At 48.7% G+C, this 17808-nt stretch overlaps 1 protein-coding gene and 1 long non-coding RNA gene across 6 annotated transcripts in view; both read right to left on the reverse strand.

Moving 5' to 3' along the window:
• CADM1 (cell adhesion molecule 1) overlaps window positions 1–12433 on the reverse strand; it is a 265868-nt gene extending 253435 nt beyond the window's left edge. For all 5 annotated transcript variants that reach the window (XM_059719750.1, XM_059719748.1, XM_059719749.1 and 2 more), the window contains exon 1: window positions 12301–12433. In XM_059719750.1, coding sequence (XP_059575733.1) covers window positions 12301–12418 — 118 coding nt within the window. In that variant the 5' untranslated portion in view covers window positions 12419–12433. The remainder of the gene's footprint in view (window positions 1–12300) is intronic.
• Window positions 12434–14954: 2521 nt separating this feature from the next.
• LOC132246555 (uncharacterized) overlaps window positions 14955–17808 on the reverse strand; it is a 65240-nt gene continuing 62386 nt past the window's right edge. The window contains exon 3 of the long non-coding RNA XR_009457926.1: window positions 14955–15839. This is a non-coding gene — a long non-coding RNA (uncharacterized LOC132246555). The remainder of the gene's footprint in view (window positions 15840–17808) is intronic.

Raw genomic sequence — 17808 nt, forward strand, 5'->3', positions numbered from 1 at the left:
CAGGCCTCTAGGATAAAATCCAGACCCAGGGGTTAAAAGAAATGGATGAACTGGGAGGACTGGACTTATTTCTTTCCTCGCTTGTAGTCAACTCACATCCACAAGCATGGCGCGGGGAAGCTGCGCGGAGGCACACCCAGCTATCTTCTAGATGCTAGAGGCCGTTGGTCCATCGCACGCTGGAATCACAGAATCATACAAAATTAGGGCTGGAAGGGACCTCAGGAGGTCAGCTAGTCCACCCCCTGCACCAACTAGCGTGCGCCCAGCTGCTTCTCCTGCGCAGTCTCCAAGAGGAGCGTCACCTTGCATGGCTCAAGTGCAAACGATGCATCAGAGGAAGGGTTCAGACACGCTGAATCCACCTGGGCGCAGCGTCAGCTCGGGACCCCCTATACTCGCTGCTCGACTAGAAATCAAAACCCCCTCCCACAACAGCTTCATTGCAGACCCCGGGTTGACTAATCCGTGCTAAGGAGCTAGACACGGTTTTCCCTGGACTCTGCACAGCATGCTAAAACCTAGAGTGGCAAAAAAATTAATCTGCCTAAAAAACTCAAGTTGCTGTTAAGCTGACCTAGATTTCCATTACCGTCACAAAAACGCTTCCTATACTAAGACGGTCTTTTTTTGTTTTGCTCTCCCCCCCGGAGGAAAAAAGACGTGTGCCTCCTCCAAACAAGCAAGCAAGCAAGCTGAAGCTTGACAAAGCTGACGTTCATTCCCTGACAAACATTAACAGTTGTGATGTTTGTGGATCAGCTTTCTATTTAACTCTAACCCCAAGAATCCTAATTAGACAGTCATCAGGAAGTGATAACGATACCAAGTGGCATTGTGCAGTATCTCAAACTTCGGCAGCATTACAATGTTATTCTGAAGTTATCTTCTCTTAATTAATACAGGAAAAGTGATGTGGACAGGAATGTTTTAAAGAGCTGCTGACACCTAAAAAAAAAAAAAACAAAAACTGGCACACATTCTCTTTAGAAACAGCTTACATAGTACAACACTACATCTCCTCTTCCTGTCTCAGCCACAAAGATCATCTATTTTTTATTCATATTAGAGAGAGAGAGAAATATTTATATATTTAGAGAGGAAGTGTCAGGCAGAGTCAGGAACAGGTGAGCTCTTAAAGCCATTCCCAAATTTATTTATTTATTTATTTATTCATATATACACGCATATAAATAAATACATGACAAATATATGAATGAATAACAAATAAATAAATAAATAAATGATAAATAAATAAATTGAATAAAGAAATAAATTAATTTGGGAATGGTTTTAAGAGCTCACCTGTTCCTGACTCTGCCTGACGCTTCCTCTGCCTGATGAAGGGTATCTGGAAAGCTTGCAAAGATGAATTTTTCCAACTATATAAGTTGGTCTAATAAAAGATACTAGATTTACCCGAAGAACCTGATCTACCCGTTCCTACTGCTTTCACTTATCTGAACTCTCTCCTTCCATACTCCTTATTAGTTAGCATTTCGGAGCAGCAGGTCATAGAAGATAGCCAATGCAAGAACCAAAGCTTGTTTTCATGCAAAATACTCCAGAATAAAGTAGATAACCTATAAGAACAGTTATCTACATGGGAATATTGTAGGGCTCAGTCATAAAGACTGAAGTTAGAGTCAGATGACAGCTAATCCTATGGAGAGACATTTTATCCTATGCGGTATCATAACGGCACTGATTTTACTCAAGAAATGAGACTGGTCTGAAATCAGCATCGTGTCTTCACCAGCTTATCAGCGGCAAACTATGGGGAAAAAAAAGAAATAGTTACCTGAGGCAATGCTGTAAGAAGACTGCTTCATACCTCACCCTTACTGGGCCGTTCCTATCTGCAACATCCACCAAAAAATATGGCATCCCCTTATGCTTCACGAAAACTAGGAAAATATTTGTCGTTCCTCTAAAAACCTCAACCAATTGAGCTAATCCATACATAATACATAGGCAAACACAACTGTGTGACTGAAGACATTATAGCTTTACAGCTGCGAGCGAAATGCTTTGAAGCTATGGAGCATTGCAAGGAATAAAACTGTGCTGACAGTCTACATGCCTTCAGCCGGCAGAGTAGAAGGTCAAATAAATGGAAGTTCATGTAAAGAAGACAATCTCCGTGATTCAGCTATAAACAAGAGCCACTAGCCCTTTCCTCCCCAATTCAACTCAGTCAGATAGTTGCAACCATTGTTTATGGATGAAGAGCAGCTGTTGCCCAGAAGTTATCCCCTGATATATGATAGCAGCTGGGGGGGCTGAAATAGCTTTTAAAAGAGCCACATGCCTTTTCAAGGTCACAGATATATCAGTGTCACTGAATGCATTTAAGGAAAATATTACAGCAATAAAACGTATGTAGGCCAGGTGCCACCTCTATATTCGGAGTCCCATACAACCCTCAATCTACTCCTTGGACATGAATTAAGAGAGGGAGGGGGGGGGAAAGTGTCTTTCCTTTACTTTTGCCCTTTATTTTTATTTATTCACCTTAGAGCTAACACGAAGCAAAACGTATTCTGTTTAAACAGGAGATCGTTTGAAGGCAGCTTGCTTTCTAGCCTAATTATAGCAAAAATCATACTTAGCAGCAGCTCCAACTTTAAAGATTAAACACCACAAATATTTAAAGGAAACACTTTGAGGGGGAGGCTGCCTGGAAGCCACATTAAGGGGGGGGGAAAAAAAAAGGCAGCAACAAGCAGTTCCTCGTGCTTGATCCAATTACTCTGATTTCTCTTTTGATGCAGTAGACTCATATTTCTATTACTGAACAGAGCAAAAATATCCGTCACTCCAGTACTCATTTCCTTATTCCCAGAACTCCTCTGAGAACGTATGCATGGTATACGTACTTGAAATCAAGTGCGAGAGGGCTGCAGGCTCAGGAAGCGGGTAACAAGGGAAAACCTTTCCCCTCTCTCTCTCATGGGTAGAAATTTGGCACAGGCCTGTTGTTACTAGCCGTTCCCCATCTAGCTGCCATTTGAATTGATAGCAAATCTCATCTTTCCCTGGAGCCAGCCAAGTTCTGCATCAGCATCTCAAATGGAGCACATGGGCCATCAAGAGATCTTAATTATAAAGCGCCACTACTTGGACAGAAAGATAAGCGTGCTGTTTGCAATTTAAGCCTGAAAACCTTTTCCCGCAGGCAGTCTTGCATCAAAATGTGACGTGTTCTGGATTTGTGTTTAAGGATGCTATAGTGGATGGGTGACAAAAAAGGGGGGGAAAAAGGGAAAAAAAAGGAGCTAACCAGTTCACAGGAGACAAACTTTCAACCACTTAGTGATGGCTTGATGGAGGCAGTCCAAGTCCCAGCCTGAACAAGCCCTTTGAGAGAGGCTTGGTCAGGTGAAGGCACTGGTGACTGCTGCTGGGAGCAAATGCAGTAATACTGGAGATGTTTGGTCAGATAGTCCCCGCTTGCACAGCTGCAATACAGGCTTGCTGTATCTGTGACCCTGCCACTCTGCAAGCACAAGCAAATCCTTAAGAGCACATTTTTCACCTGCACCCCAAAAGGAGCACTAACACCCAGTCCCCTGTAACGTGGTGGTCAGTCTCCCCCGGGGACTCTCAACCCTGAAGGTCAGCATCCAGCCCCTGCATTTCTCTAGGAAGTGCAGATGTGCACCTTGCACAGGACAAGGGGTGTGACCGTGGCCAGATGGTAGCTCAAGCTCTCCAGGTGCAGCCGTGGCTCTTCCAACATATGGAGCACTATGCCGATAGGCGAGATGGACTCCAGAGGCTTGAGGCAGCGTGGCCACCTCTGCTCCATTGCACTCACTTGAATGATGCTGTCCTTCACTGGCATCCCCTTTCCTCCACCCTCGACATCGCATCTGCAAGTGCCAGCAAGGCAGTCAACGAGACGAGCAAGGATGGCCACAGCTTAAGACCGCCTGGTAGAAATGTGAAACCAAACCAGCGATAGTTCGAGGTTCAGCTGAAAATGCAGCTCACCTGGGTGAGGAACAGTGCAGCCAGGGCCTTGAGAACGCCTGAAGACCCTCGCCGTGCAACCCGGACCACCCGCTGCTTGACAAGGAATTTACAGGGCAGTTTCCACAAGGAAATGGAGTAAAATTTAGGAAAATACAAACCTACTTGCACTTGTTCAATAACGTGACCCCTCCTTGGCACGGGATTACTTAGAGATGGATCCACTCTGATTATCTGATACGGCTGCAGGGATGTGGGAAGCAAAGAAGCTGGAAGGGTGCAGACTAATGACTGCAGTTTTCCTCCCTATTGAAATAGTCTCCTCTTCCCCATCTCTGGGGGAACTCGGCATGCCACTGCACCGGACTTCCTACCAGAACAACGGGGCATGGCAAAGTCTTTAAGTGCATTACAACCAGGGACACATCCAAGCATCAGGAGTTCCCTGGAGTAGGAAGATGTCCTTCCCACCAGAGTCCAGGATGATGGAGGCTAATCTGTCCTCACTAGCTGACACAGTGGAAGAAACCCCAAACACTTGACATGGGAGGTGAGAAGAGGCAGCTAACAGTGGCAGCAGCATGTGGGTTTGGCAGCTGCAAAAGAAGATTTGAACACAGATGTACGCATTCCCTTATTTTAGGAAATTCTTTGGCCAGGGGTAATGCTTAATACTCAGCCAAGTGTCCCTGTAACCCTTTCATGTGCATCCAAATGTCATCACTAGAAAAAGCAATCAAGCCCATCTGCTCTATGAAAATGAACATCCTGGTCCTAATGGGCACAACAGGTTACTTCAAGTGCTGGATTAAAAAAAAGTGATGAGGGGTCATGTGTTTTGTGGGTGTTAATTATGCTCCTAGACCAAAGGTGCATGCTCTTACAGTTTTATGCTAAGCTGAAATCCCATAGTATCTGACTGACTGCGGTAACGGAGATGACTTAGCTTTGCATACACTTCACTTAACCTTTATTTTTTTGGCAAGACTCGTTGAACAGTCATGAGTAGCATCGCATTCTGCACAAAGAAAAGCAGATGGATGGGGCCCAAACTGCATGGAAACTAATGGTGTTAGCAGATGGGGGCTGGTGCCTGGAATTAAGAGCTGACAAATTGTTTCTAAGAAAGGTGCGTGGGTCGGACAATGACGGGATAGTAGAGGGAAGCTATGTCTGAGTCAGCGTGCACGTACCCAAAGGCCAAGAGAAGCGATACGAATGCCAGAGCATCCCTAAAGAAGCGACAGCCATGGACCTGGTGAAGACAAACAATTGGCACGCTCCAGGATTGGGTACTGGATTATAACTGCTAAACTACTTACTATAAATCTGCAAACTAAGGTTTTAGGACACATGGCCCTAAAATTCTCCTAAACAATGGCTGAATTAAGCAAGCTTGTGAATTAGGTATATGGACCGTTTCCAATATCCTACCCAGCCCACGGCTCTTTGGACTTGTCAGCAATAGAAATGCACCTTCTTTTATAATCCAAGGTAAGAGACATGATTAAAATAATGGAGCTATAGTTCCAGCTCAATAAATGAAGCAATAGCTTTTTCTTTGCTAATAGCAGCAGCAAATGCTGACGTGTGAAAACGGGTAAGAAAAACAGATGTAAATGGTCTGCTGACAGCCAGCATGGAGGACTGAGTCAAGAGCATGCTCTATCTGTCTCGAAAAGGTACTACAAAGCCCCAAGTCCTTCATTGAAACCCGGAGAGGCATTTGCCATTTCTCTCAAGCAGATAAATCCAGCACATGGGAGCTGCCAATGTTAATGCAATTACCAAATGGATTTTTTCAAAGAGCGTCCTCTCATCTTTGAGATGCCGTACGTTCAGGAGATAGGAACAAAGAATGGAAAGTTCACTGTCATGTAAGCTAATCGGTACCTGAACCTCTTCAGAGATAAAACCATTTGGGCAAGCAATGCCACGTTAAATTAGCAGCTTTTAAAAGCGTTTAAGTTTCCATTGTTTCGCCAAGGATTTCAGCAAGAGAAATGGAAGCTGTGTGTTTGCTTCATCCTAAAGACGAATCGGGCTGGTGATCTACAACCGTTTGGAGCCCGCTTGTCACAAATGGTTTCAGCAAAGAAAATACACTCGATTACCTCTCACTGCTAAATGTCATATCCAAGTTTAAAAACTGTTTCGATCACGTCCAGCTAAGGGCCTGCTTTTCCTTCGGGACATGCACCTGGCTTCCAGCGGCACTCATGGGGTAGGGAGCCAGAGGGAAGGAAACATCCAACCCTTAGACAAAACCCAGGGGAAGGCTTGTTACAGCTAAGACTTTTAAAAGGGCAAAAGAAGTCAAACGATGCTCACAAATGCAATTTTCTCTATCCTGCATCAAAAGCCCTATAAATGGAGAAAGTTGCTTACTAGATTCCTGCTAGGATGGCTGCAATACAGAAAGGGGCACAGCTGAAGTCATCATTGACTAATAAGCGCTTTAAAAAGCAGAACTAAGAAGCGAGAACATGTCAGAACATGGTACTTGTGCTGATGTCTCCAGTCCAAGAAACAGTCACTCAACCAGCTGCTTTCTAGCCTTATAAAGAAGGCAAGCAACTCCTCTGAAGGACTGACATGCCTACAAAGAGCAAAGCTGGAGCAGGTCTTTCAGTAAAGCCACAATAAGGCTATTCCTGAATTTCAATGGGAGGTAATGCTAAAATGGCATCTTGGATCTAGGTATCGGAAGCTTGATCCAGAACGGATTGGCTTGGCTTCTTAAGGGTTTATCTGGACAAGTCTGGACTCACAGGGAACATCCCTTCATTAAAATGTAGTCAACGATGCTGTTTTAACGATTTTGTTTCCTAAGCGTCCCTGCTGCAGAAATACACTCCACGAGCACCTCCCAACGGCAACGCCACAAAAACTGATACTTGTCTGTCTGTCTGGTTTAGGGGGGGTTCGTTGTATTTTAAGTTGGGGGACACAGGTTTTTGCAGATATCCAGCCCCAGCGCAGCCACGCAGCAGCTGGAAGCTGCATGTGCATCGCAGCCAGGGGGCTCGGAGGAGCTGGGACTGGCCGCCTGCAAACTGCTGCTCCCACGCCCCAGGGATCAAACGTTTGGGAAAACTCCGACTCAGGGCCACGCCTAACACCGACTTGCTTGAGACATGCTGCTGGCTTCGATGGGTTTGTCTATGCACTGTCAGAAGTTGCCAGGAGAGGCGTGCTCTGTTAAGGACTGGACTCAGCTACAAAAACTGGAGGAGTGCATGGTGAAAATAAGAGGCAAACACAAAGAGGAACACCCTGCATCACGTTAGCCACAGGCAAAGCCCCGTACGTGGCCTAGACAAGCCCTCCGAGAAATCAGAGCGTGGTATCAACTCAACTGCTGCAAGAAGCGATCTTAAATGCAGCAAAACACCACCAGCAATCTGGACCGACCACCTGGGAGAGCAGGAAGGGGAGCATCCCAGTGACAAACAATTGCCGAGGGCCATGTCAGCGATGCGCAACGTCCAGGGAGCGAGAGCTACTACATCTCTTTGCAGAGTCCAGTTGCAGACTTGCCCCCAGGCTTGACCATTAAAGCCCAGGACGGGAGCACGCGAGTCAGATCCAGCACGCCAGCACGAGCCCAGTTCAATCGACTAGATCAGCTCAGACGGATGGCACTTTGCCCACACATGCTTACAGGAGGCCTCTCCCCATTCCTTCTGAAAAAACAGCTGCTCTGCTTCAGTCACTAAACCGGTGACTAAACCTTGCGGTATTTTGTCTCCGAGGATAATTTGCTGCACGTGCAAAAAAATAAAAAATATACCACCCTCTCCTCTCATTTGCAAATCTGAGGCCAAATGCACCGACGCTTCCCAGCCAGCCCTGGGAGACCTTCAAAGGAAGTTCTGGAGCAGAGCTCCCCGTGAACCACAACAGCAGATGCTGAGCTGGAGCACGCAATTAAGTCTCTAAAAAAAGGAACAGATTTAAACGAGCAGGCACCACTGGTAATTCCACCATTTGGGTTAAGTCCTCTTCTTTGCTGCAGTCTTCCAAACAAAGGCGATTTGTTCAAGCCTGGTCGTTTCGAGCCACAAAAAAAAAAAAAATAAAAGCAAAAAAAAACCGGCTGCAGGTTTTCCTCCGTGGTGTCCGATTACCACGACGAGATACAGATGACATGTCCCGCTTTGCTGAAACCATTACGTAAGCATGCACTTACCTGGCTCCACTCCAGCCATGCTGAACGCCTGGAGCTTACAGCCAGCATTACACTGAAAGCTTCTGCAGTCTGCTCAATCTGCATCCTCCAAACCACAAAAAAGCAACCTCACTTTTTGGGCTGCATCAGAGCGCGCGAGTCCGAGACGGACACCGAAGCGTGCCCATGCGTTTTGCTCAAAATCCAAAGATGCTAAACAAGGTCTACAGGTAAGTCTTGCTGACCTGGGAAGCCATCGGGAAGGTACCTTGCGATGGACAGGAGGATGGTAAGAGCGCCTACCTGGCCCACCGAAGAGACTAATCTAAAACCAACTGCATTCAAAGTACAGGTTCCCGCGCACAGAGTTGAAAGCTGATCTGCTTTTAGAGATGACACTGTAATTAAGCAGGAGGACAGAGAGGATGTCTGTCTACTGCTGCCCCGACACAACATGTTCAGAGGTCTGGCACAGCCCTGAGGAAGCCAAGCCAAGCCATCTTTAGTTACTGAGTCAGAGCTGCTGGATAGAAACTGCTCCTTTATTTACACACCCCAATAACACAGAGCAAAACACCAACAATAAAAGCAGCAGCAGAACATTGATGTCCAGATGCTGATAATGGGCTACGGTTTAAAGAAGTGATGCAGCTGCTCTTCTGGTTTCCAACCCATGCTCTGGCCAAAGGACGCAGCGGACCGAGGTCCTCCAGGAAATGAAACAAGAGCACGAGCAACTGCTCCCATCCTGGTGCACAGAGGGGTCCAAACATATCAGCCATTCATTTCCCAGTTCATTCTCAAAATGAAGATCCCACCCCCCTTTCCACCAAAACCTCGTCTTTAGAGCCGATTAATCCTCTCCCCATCAGACTTTGGACCTTACGGCAGTCTAAGGAGGCGCTGACAATCCTCGCCCACGCATGATGCCGACAACTTTTGCTCAGCTGCCAAGATGCAAAGACCCAGGTGAGCTCACATCACAACCTAGATGGACTATTATGTCTCACTGACCAGCCGCTTGCTTGCACCTTTACTCAGGTGTTTGCACACCATGCAGAATCTCGGTGCATCTTTCCATGCCAGGTCTCCCTGAACCAGCAGTGGACAGGAGTTTCTTCCCCCACACCCTCGTTTGCTCATAAAAGCTCTATGAAAAAATAAAAGCTCCTTCCAATCTTGGACCATGTTTACAAATGTCCGGTTAATCATATTCTCAGTGGCATGGCTGTCCATTCCCACTGCCATGAGAGATCACTTGCTGACGAGGTGCAATTATCCTGGCACCGATAGGAAACTTGGGTTCCCTGGTGCCATTCAAGATCCCATTGCACTTTCCTTCCAGTAGGATCGTTAACCTGGGTGTTATGACCGGATCCAGCCTGGGCAATGACACGCTGCCTCTCTCAAGTTCCTCCTGCGGTTTCAGTCGAAAAGTTATTCTTTCTAGACCGCTGTGCAGTGGTGTTGTGCGCAGCTAGACAGCTGCTGCGTTCCACCCCAGCGGTGACTGCATTTCAGGGCTAGTTGAAAATCATCCTCTCTATTCCTTCCCGACTTCACAGTGGCATTGTAAAGCTTAATTAACTGTGAAGCACCGAGATCAGATTAAAAAAAAAAAAAGGTGCTAGAGAAACGCGGAGATCCATCTAGAGTTACTAGCTTATTTTAAAACAAGTCTTAACATTACCTATCCCTATTCCAATTACCCATGCTTGAATCGTTCAGCACAGTAATTACAACATGCTCCAAAGCACACTCCTGATTTCCGCGCTCCGATTAGAGGACTGCACCCGAAGAGCAGGGTTTTGCACTAATGCAGTGCCGTATCTTGGACAAGCGACCTGTTTTAACCAAGATGAAGGGGGCACAAGCCTTTGTGGCCGTTACCAAACGTTTACTGCCATAACATGGGTTTTCTCTTTCTACCAGGCAATGAAACTTTATGGAGCATAAATAGATGCTTGAGCTTTAAGACAACGGTGTTTGAAATAAATTCTAGAGTATTATTTCCTAATATTTCACCCCTTGCCTCATGACAACCACACTTGAAGCACGGAGGGTAATTAGTCCCCCAAAGCATGGTGCCTTTTCAGCAACAGTTACTGCTATACGCTGCAGTTAATAAAATGCCCACCCCACAGGTCAGGCATCTCTTTGAACTGAAAAACTGCAGTATATGAATCCCTCACGTTTGTTTCTTTTTCAGCTGCTGCTAATGCTGCTACATTTTAATTGAGGCTGTTGTGGCTATGTCCTGGGCTCCATTTCACAGCCTTCCCCTACAGTCGTACTGCACAAAGCTTTAAAAATAAGAATACTTTTTCATAGGCGAGATGAGGCATTAAGAGTATAAGGACGGATGGAGAGAGGATGAGATGCTGTGTATTCGTAGTGGCGTTGTGCAAGGCTTTTTATTTCAGCTAACGTTTGGGGGGGTTATTTTTTTTGCATCTAAATCAAAAGGACTGCACGATTCACCGCGCACCGAGCCAAGACCTAGCAGGTAGGAGCCTGAGCACTGCCAAACTCCAGCATCACACAAAACCAGGCTCCATTTTACACCGGCATGTTTGAAAGGGAGGAAAAAAATAAAAACCAATCTGGTGACAAACTATCCTCAAGACCACGACGACCACGGCACAGAGTGCCCCGGTGTCGGCGCTACGAGCCGTCTCCGTTTGCCCCTCTTACAATAAAAAGGCCGGCAGCCAGCGGCACGTCTCCTTCGCCCTGTTGTTACTCCCGACAAGCGAACGCTTCCAGCTGCAGCACAGCGGAGCCGGGAGGAGGAGGAGGAGGAGGGACTTGCGCGGTCGTTAGGACTTCCTTCTCCACCCGCCGGTTTGTCAACGGCACGTTCGCCGTGCCCGTCGTCGCCGGCGCGGGGCTGCAGCCCCGCTTGGAAGCACGCGGACCTCCGGCAGCGGGTCTGCAAAGTCGGAATAATGAACTGAAAGCGACACCCGTTTTCCTCCCCCCGCCGCCTTCCCAAGAGGGGAAAACTGGATAAAGCATGTACAACATACACATGAATAAAGCTCTTTGTTCCCGAGAACTGCCTGCTCTTTTATCCCCGTTCACCCCCCCCCACCCTCCCCTTTTCCTATTAGTGAAATTCAAAAGATGGCTCAATGGCTCTCTTGTTCCTCCGAAACGTCCCAGACAAATAACGCGAGCTCCTCTTGTCGCACAAGTCAGTAAATGAAGCTCTGCGCGTCTCCCGTGACACACTGTAAATATAAAGTGGCATTAACGAGGGATATTTGATCAAAGCCATCAGGCACAAGCGCAAGTCCCTCCTGCGGCTACTCGGTTCGATGCAGAAGGAGCGCGACCGGCGCTCGGCGGCACTCGGGGGCCCGCGACACACAGTGGTCGTGCCGCACGCGGGTGTGCGAGCCCCCCCCCACGGACCCGCGGTGCAGACGCGTGTTTATGGGCCGCCCCGTCCGTTTAATCCAACACAATCCCCGGGTGTGCGCGCTGGTCTGGAGGGAGGACGGACAAAAGCTGCGCCGAAGGACTCGTTCAGCCGCGCCGCGGCGGAGCGGAGAGAAGCAAACCCCTCCGAAGTTGCACTTCGGCACCAACAGGTTTTCCGCCGCTCCCGACTTTGCAGATGCATCGCGGGGAGCGGAGGCGGCCCCGCCGCTGCAGCACGCGCCGCGCAGGCTTCTTGGCACGCTCGCGTGCACCCGGACTGTGCACGGGGAGTTTGGGGAGGGGGGGGTAAACCCATGTGCAAACCCATGACTTTTTTTTTTTTTTTTTTTGGTAATTTGAACGGAGGGCAGCCCCGTAACGAGCCACAAGCCGCTTCCATGGTAACGAGGAACAGCGTGCCGCTTTGACACGCGCGGGTGCCACGACGGGGAGTGCGGTCGGTGCCGGGCGTCCAACCCCCCCGCACGCACGCCTCGCTGCCTCCAGTGTGCACCGACGGGCAAATGCGGCAGTGCCAGGATGCTCTCGCACACTCGCTCACTTGGGCAGGCAGCACCCCAGCGTGGGGTGAGCACGGGGAAACCCACGGGCGCACCACACCACACGGGAAACACACACGCGTGATGTCACAACACGCACACACTCATGCGGTGCAGTGCAGTGCAGTGCAGTGCACACACGCATTTGCACACGCACGCACGCCGTACCTCGAGGGATGAGCGCGGCGGCGCAGAGCAGCAGCAGCAGCGGCGGCAGGAGGCCGGGCGCGGGCGCGGGGGCGGCGGCGGCCGAGGCGGAGGCGCGGGGCTCGCTCCGACCCGCCATGTCCGGCACCTGCTCGGCTCTGGCGGCCGCGCCGAGCCTCGCACCGCCCGCCCGCGCGCCCCGCCCACCGCGTCACGCGGGGGCGGCGCCTGCCCTGGCCACGCCCCCTGCCCGCCCGCCGGGGACCGGGGGGAAAGTGTCGGCCCCGCCGCGCCGCGCGCCGCACCCGTGTGCCACGCGGGCACGCGCCCCGCGAGGGACGCCCGCCTGGGAGCACAGCTCACACCAAACGGGCACCCACAGCTCACGCCACTTGTGCACAGCGCCCCGACCCTTGCAAACCAGGGGACCTAAAGTGCACGATTTAAAAAAAATTTTTTTTTGGCAAAATTTTATTAATTTTTTTTTTTTTTGCAAAAAAAATTTTTTTGCAAAAAAAGTTATTTGCAAAAATAAAAAAATATTTTTTTTTGCAAAAAATAACTTTTTTTGCAAAAAAATATATTTTTTTATTCTTGCAAAAAAGTTATTTTTTGCAAAATATATATTTTTTGCAAAAAAGTTGTTTTTGCAAAAATTTAAAAATATAACTTTTTTTGCAAAAAAAAAGTTTTTTTTTTTACAAAATATCATTTTTTTTTTGCAAAAAAAGATAAAGAGTGATGCCGCATGCTGCGTGTCCCGATTGCTTTGGTCAGGAGCGCTGTTGCGAGAGTGCAGAGCAGGATGGACACAGCTTGCGGGAAGGACCCGGAAGGCGGGAGGGAAGAACAATGGGGGAAAGCCCTGGTCAGGCCTCATGCGCGCAGCTCGGTTACTCGAGCGAGTGCCCCTCCGTGCACACGTGCTCTCGCTCGTCCGCAAGCGACGCACTACCCGCGTGCACCAAACGGTGCGGGGACGACGGATCCGCTCCGTGGAAGCCCCCAACTCCTTGCCACGCAGCAAGCTGAAAAAAAGCGGCGTGTATTCGGGAGTGCAAGTGTCCGCACCAGGGGAATCTGGCCTTGTCTGAACCGCCTGCATCTGAATTTTGAGCCGGGACGGGAGGGCTCTGTGCTAAACCCAGGCCCCCCAATTCTTCCACGTCTCTCTTGACGCCGCACCAGGTGCTGACTTGACTCCTGACATCTGCAGCAGCAGATATTACAGCCCAAGGCGGCTGCAGCAGCATTAGCAGCAAGCAACCGTGATGCCTTTCCGAGTATCCCACCCTTCGCGTCTCTTTGGCCTTCCGCTTACCCACGGAGCACGGGTTAGGGTTCGGGCTGGGGGAAGCAAGCAGACCGGGAGGGCTTTGGGTTGTTTGCAGCAGGAACGTGTTGTAGTTTGTTACGAGCCAAACAAGAAGTGCTTTTAACACCTACCCAGCACGCATTTAAAACCTCAACCTCCCCAACAAAAAGCAGAAAACAAAGCACCGGTTCCATTATTTCTTGCTCCTCTCTTTGTCTGAGTCTTTTAAATGGGTATAAAGCCCTTTGATAGCATCAAAGAGACTCCTAACAATTGCTCCGGTTGGGGCGTGGGGGGGAGACATTATTTCGGCAGAAGTGTACTGGTTCCAGCACTGACATCTGAGCTGTTTTGGTTTCTAAAGACAAAACAAGAGGATGCCAAAACACAGAAAGGAAGAGAAAGCACAACTGAAGATAACACAATGTACCTCCTGTTTCTAATGCTCACAACTCAGTTGCTGGGGGTGGGGGGAGATGCACCATGCCACTGTGATAAATTAGTTAATCTGTCTATGATTCACATTTCGTAGAGGAGTAGCGTTACTTGTAAGGCGTAGCAGTGAGAACTATGCAAAAAATACAAGTCTTGCTACAGTCAGGACAGCTTGAGCTTGGTTTTCTGCAACATGTCTGGCCAGGGAAAGCAAATGTGCGAGTCAGGTTCCCCCGCCCCTGCCCTCCCACATCACCTTGACCCTCGAGGCCAACAGAAGTTCTTGCAAGAGCCAAGGATTGCTGATAAGACATTAGGAAATACCCTCCCAGCTAGACAGGCCACGCTGGCAATTCAAGGAGGGAGCTGCCTTGGACCAGAGTCAGAGACAACTCCTCCCAGACTGCAACGCTTGGTTCAACGAGTCCACGGGGGCACGAGATCCACCGCGCCTGCCACGTGGGGGGCACAGGAGGTGGAAAGTAACCAAAGAGGAGCAAGGCCTTTGCCCCAACTAGAGACCAGGTGAATTCAACGTGCCATAGCCATCGAGGATGAAAACCCCTGCGCAGACAAGACAGCATGGGTCAGGTTGAACCATGAGCTCCACTAAAGAGAGAGGAGGACTTGGGATATGTGAATCGGGGTAAGATTCACCCCTGGCAGGAGAAGCATTCAAACCCTGGGCAGCAAACCTAGGAGGCAGTAACCTCGCTCACTTCTTGCTGAATTTCACTCACCCAGGAGCATCTACCTAACCTCCCACATGTGCATCTCCTCTTAATCAAGTGCAAGTCAAGGCCGCAGGTGATGCCAGTAAAGCCAAAAGCGGTATATAGATGTATGCAGACAAGGTTCCTTGGGTGAATTTGATATCTTTTATTAGACCAACCTAAATGGTTGGGGAACAGTTATTAAGCAAGCTTTCGGGTTCAAAAACCCTTATATAGATGTATGGCACCTAAGTCTCTGGCACAGCCTAGTCAGTAAGTTAGACCAGCTGAGCCTCAGGTGGTCGTGTTGCTGGAATAAGACAGGTCCCTGGCCCATGGAAAGGAGCAATGCTAGGACCAAAGACACTCCCGACCCTTCAAAATGCCCCACAACTACTAATAGCAGTCAATGGTGACATCAGAAAGGCCAGCAGACCGCAAGCAATGGCAGGAACATTGTGCATTGCAGTGTTTCATAACCTGGACAAGCTCCCCAAAACCTAGCCAGCCTCTACTGACACCGGGCTGCGAAGGCATCCTTTTCAGCAATGTTACAAGAGCGGACTTGTCCTACTCTGCAGACATGTTAAAAGTGGGAAAGGAGCATTAATAAATAGGTGGGAGAGGAAAACAGACAGGGTACGAAAGGTTTCATTAGCAACCCTAGATCCCTATCTTAGCTCTTTGGGACACAGCCAGGGAGGCCGTGATATCATCTAGTGCTCTCTCCCCGACTCATCAAACTCAGAAAAAGGCAGCCCAAGGACATTCAATTGCTGGTTCCCAGCATGCGAAGAGGGCAGTGCTGCTTGCCACGCTCTGAGTTAGAGGGTGTGTATTTCTGGAGTTGGGGAAAGGGATGCACAAAGCAAGATGCACCACTCGGAGCAAACAGCCGTGGTGCCACCCCGTAATGCTACTGCTGTGTTTTCATCCGTGTCTCTTGCCATGCTTTACAACGGGGTCTGTGTTTTCCAGACTGCGTACCTTACCCGAGGTCGCCCAGCAGGTATTTCCAGCTGTGGCAGGTCGGGCTGGTCTTGTCGTGGTTCTCCTGGTTCACCAGAAGCCTTCAAAACTCCTCAGTCAACCAAGAGCTGTTGGATGCAAACCAAATGGGATACACGCTTTTGATTTCTTTCTCATTTTCTGCTCCCCAGCCCCTGCCACACCTCACCCCTCCACCCAGCCCATCCTTGCACAAGCCCCTACAATAAAAATGACCACCCTGCCACACGTCCTCCCGTCTGCACACGTTCAAGTCTGGGTAGGGGCTTGGACCAGGACAGTGGAGAGAGATAAAGGGCTGGCTACGACGCGACACCTGTACGCCCCTTTCTGCTGCCATTTGCACCCTCCCTGCAGGCCCGGCAGCATGCTATCTGCACCAGGGCTCCTACGCTGCTCTTAGCTACAGAGAGAGAGGGGCAGGGTATCTCTGGCTGCTCCACATTCCTCCCGCTCTGTATTTCTGGATTGGCAGGGAGCAGTAGATAGGAGGGGATGTCAGCGATTTGATTGCTTCTGGCTCCCTGAAAATTTTCATTGGCACAGTGATTTTGACAGGTCTTAAACTGCAAAAATTAATAATCCTTCCTCTTCCTCCCCCACAATGCATTTTAAACCAGACCAAACCCAGAGAACTGCTCTTCCAGACTAGTAAACCTGACTTAATAGACTGTGACTACTGCATCTAGCTATTGATCAGTGGATTCATCTCATATTGCAAAGAGAAACCAATCGTCCCTCTCTTATGATGCCTTAGAAATTATATGAGTCTGCACACTCATTAGCAAAGAGGAGGAGGAGGGGGACAGTCAAGTGTTCCCACCATGCTTAACGAGGTTATTCCAAGCAAAGCTACGGCAGGTGAGTTGTCAGTTTAGCTTTACCACCCTGTCTCCCTTTGCTGAGGCCAACGATAAAAATGCTCCAGGCAAATGTTGAATCGCGCTCAAGGTTTGGAAAGAACCTTTACTGATTGAATTGCTTCCAGTGTGGATTCAGACCTGCTGGTGCTCTGCCAGCACAGGCCTCTTTCCACCCCTCCAACCCAGGAAGAATTGCATCTATTGCCAAGCACTGGGCATGTTGCTCCCCCTGCCTCTCTCCCCTTTCAAACCTCTGCTCTTATCTTAGCCCATGGAAATGCAGATTCCTTTTGCTTTACAGATTGAATGAACTGGCCATGCATCATGTTGCTTCCCAACACCCTGTTTCACAAGACGCACGTGACGGTAGGGTCGTTGCAACCGAGCCCGATTTATCCTCCCATCTACCGGGTGGCAGTTGTCTCGGCCGAGGACACTGTAGATTGTCCCTCTCCAGAAGGACTTTCATGATGGTAAACAACTCAGGTTTAAGAGACTCTGCATAGAAACTCAATTTGCCTCTGTGTGATTAGGCACCAGGCTATCTTGTTTGTCTATTTTTAATTACTTATTTTATTCTCTCCTATAATATATTGTACATTATGACCCGCTGCTGCTCAAGCATCAAATTGAAGGACGACCCATATTAAGTATAAAGGTTTATAATAATTTAAGTATTCATAGGATGCAGAACAATAAGATGTAGGAAATACAATTTGCATAATAAATATCAATATCACAACAGCTAAAACAAACCATGACAAATTATCTGCCGCTAAATGACCAAGAGATTATGGAATGCAAATTGCAAATCCTGAACTCTAGGAAATGACTTCTTTCACCCGGCGCGTTTCTTCCGGCAAAACACAAAAAAGGGAGTCAAGATGTACTAGGCAGACTGGCTATGTTCCTGCTGGAAACATCCTATTGCATTCCATTATGCACCAACTTTAATTTCAAGAGGAAAACGATTTCCTCTGTCCTGGAAGCTTAGCCTCAGATTATTTGTCACAGCATGTTTAGCAGTTATGATATTGAAGCGTGAGCCCCATTGGCAGTGATTGAAAGCTGTATTAAATCGGTGAGGGCTCAAGTTACAGGCAGCTGGCGACAGCAGTTAGCTAATAAGGGAGTGGTGGCGGGGAGAAAGGTCTGATGAAGGTTGACCTGACCATTGCATCTATAATGGAGATAT

Source organism: Alligator mississippiensis, chromosome 16, assembly GCF_030867095.1.
Source record: "Alligator mississippiensis isolate rAllMis1 chromosome 16, rAllMis1, whole genome shotgun sequence".
Classification (NCBI taxonomy): Eukaryota; Metazoa; Chordata; order Crocodylia; family Alligatoridae; genus Alligator; species Alligator mississippiensis.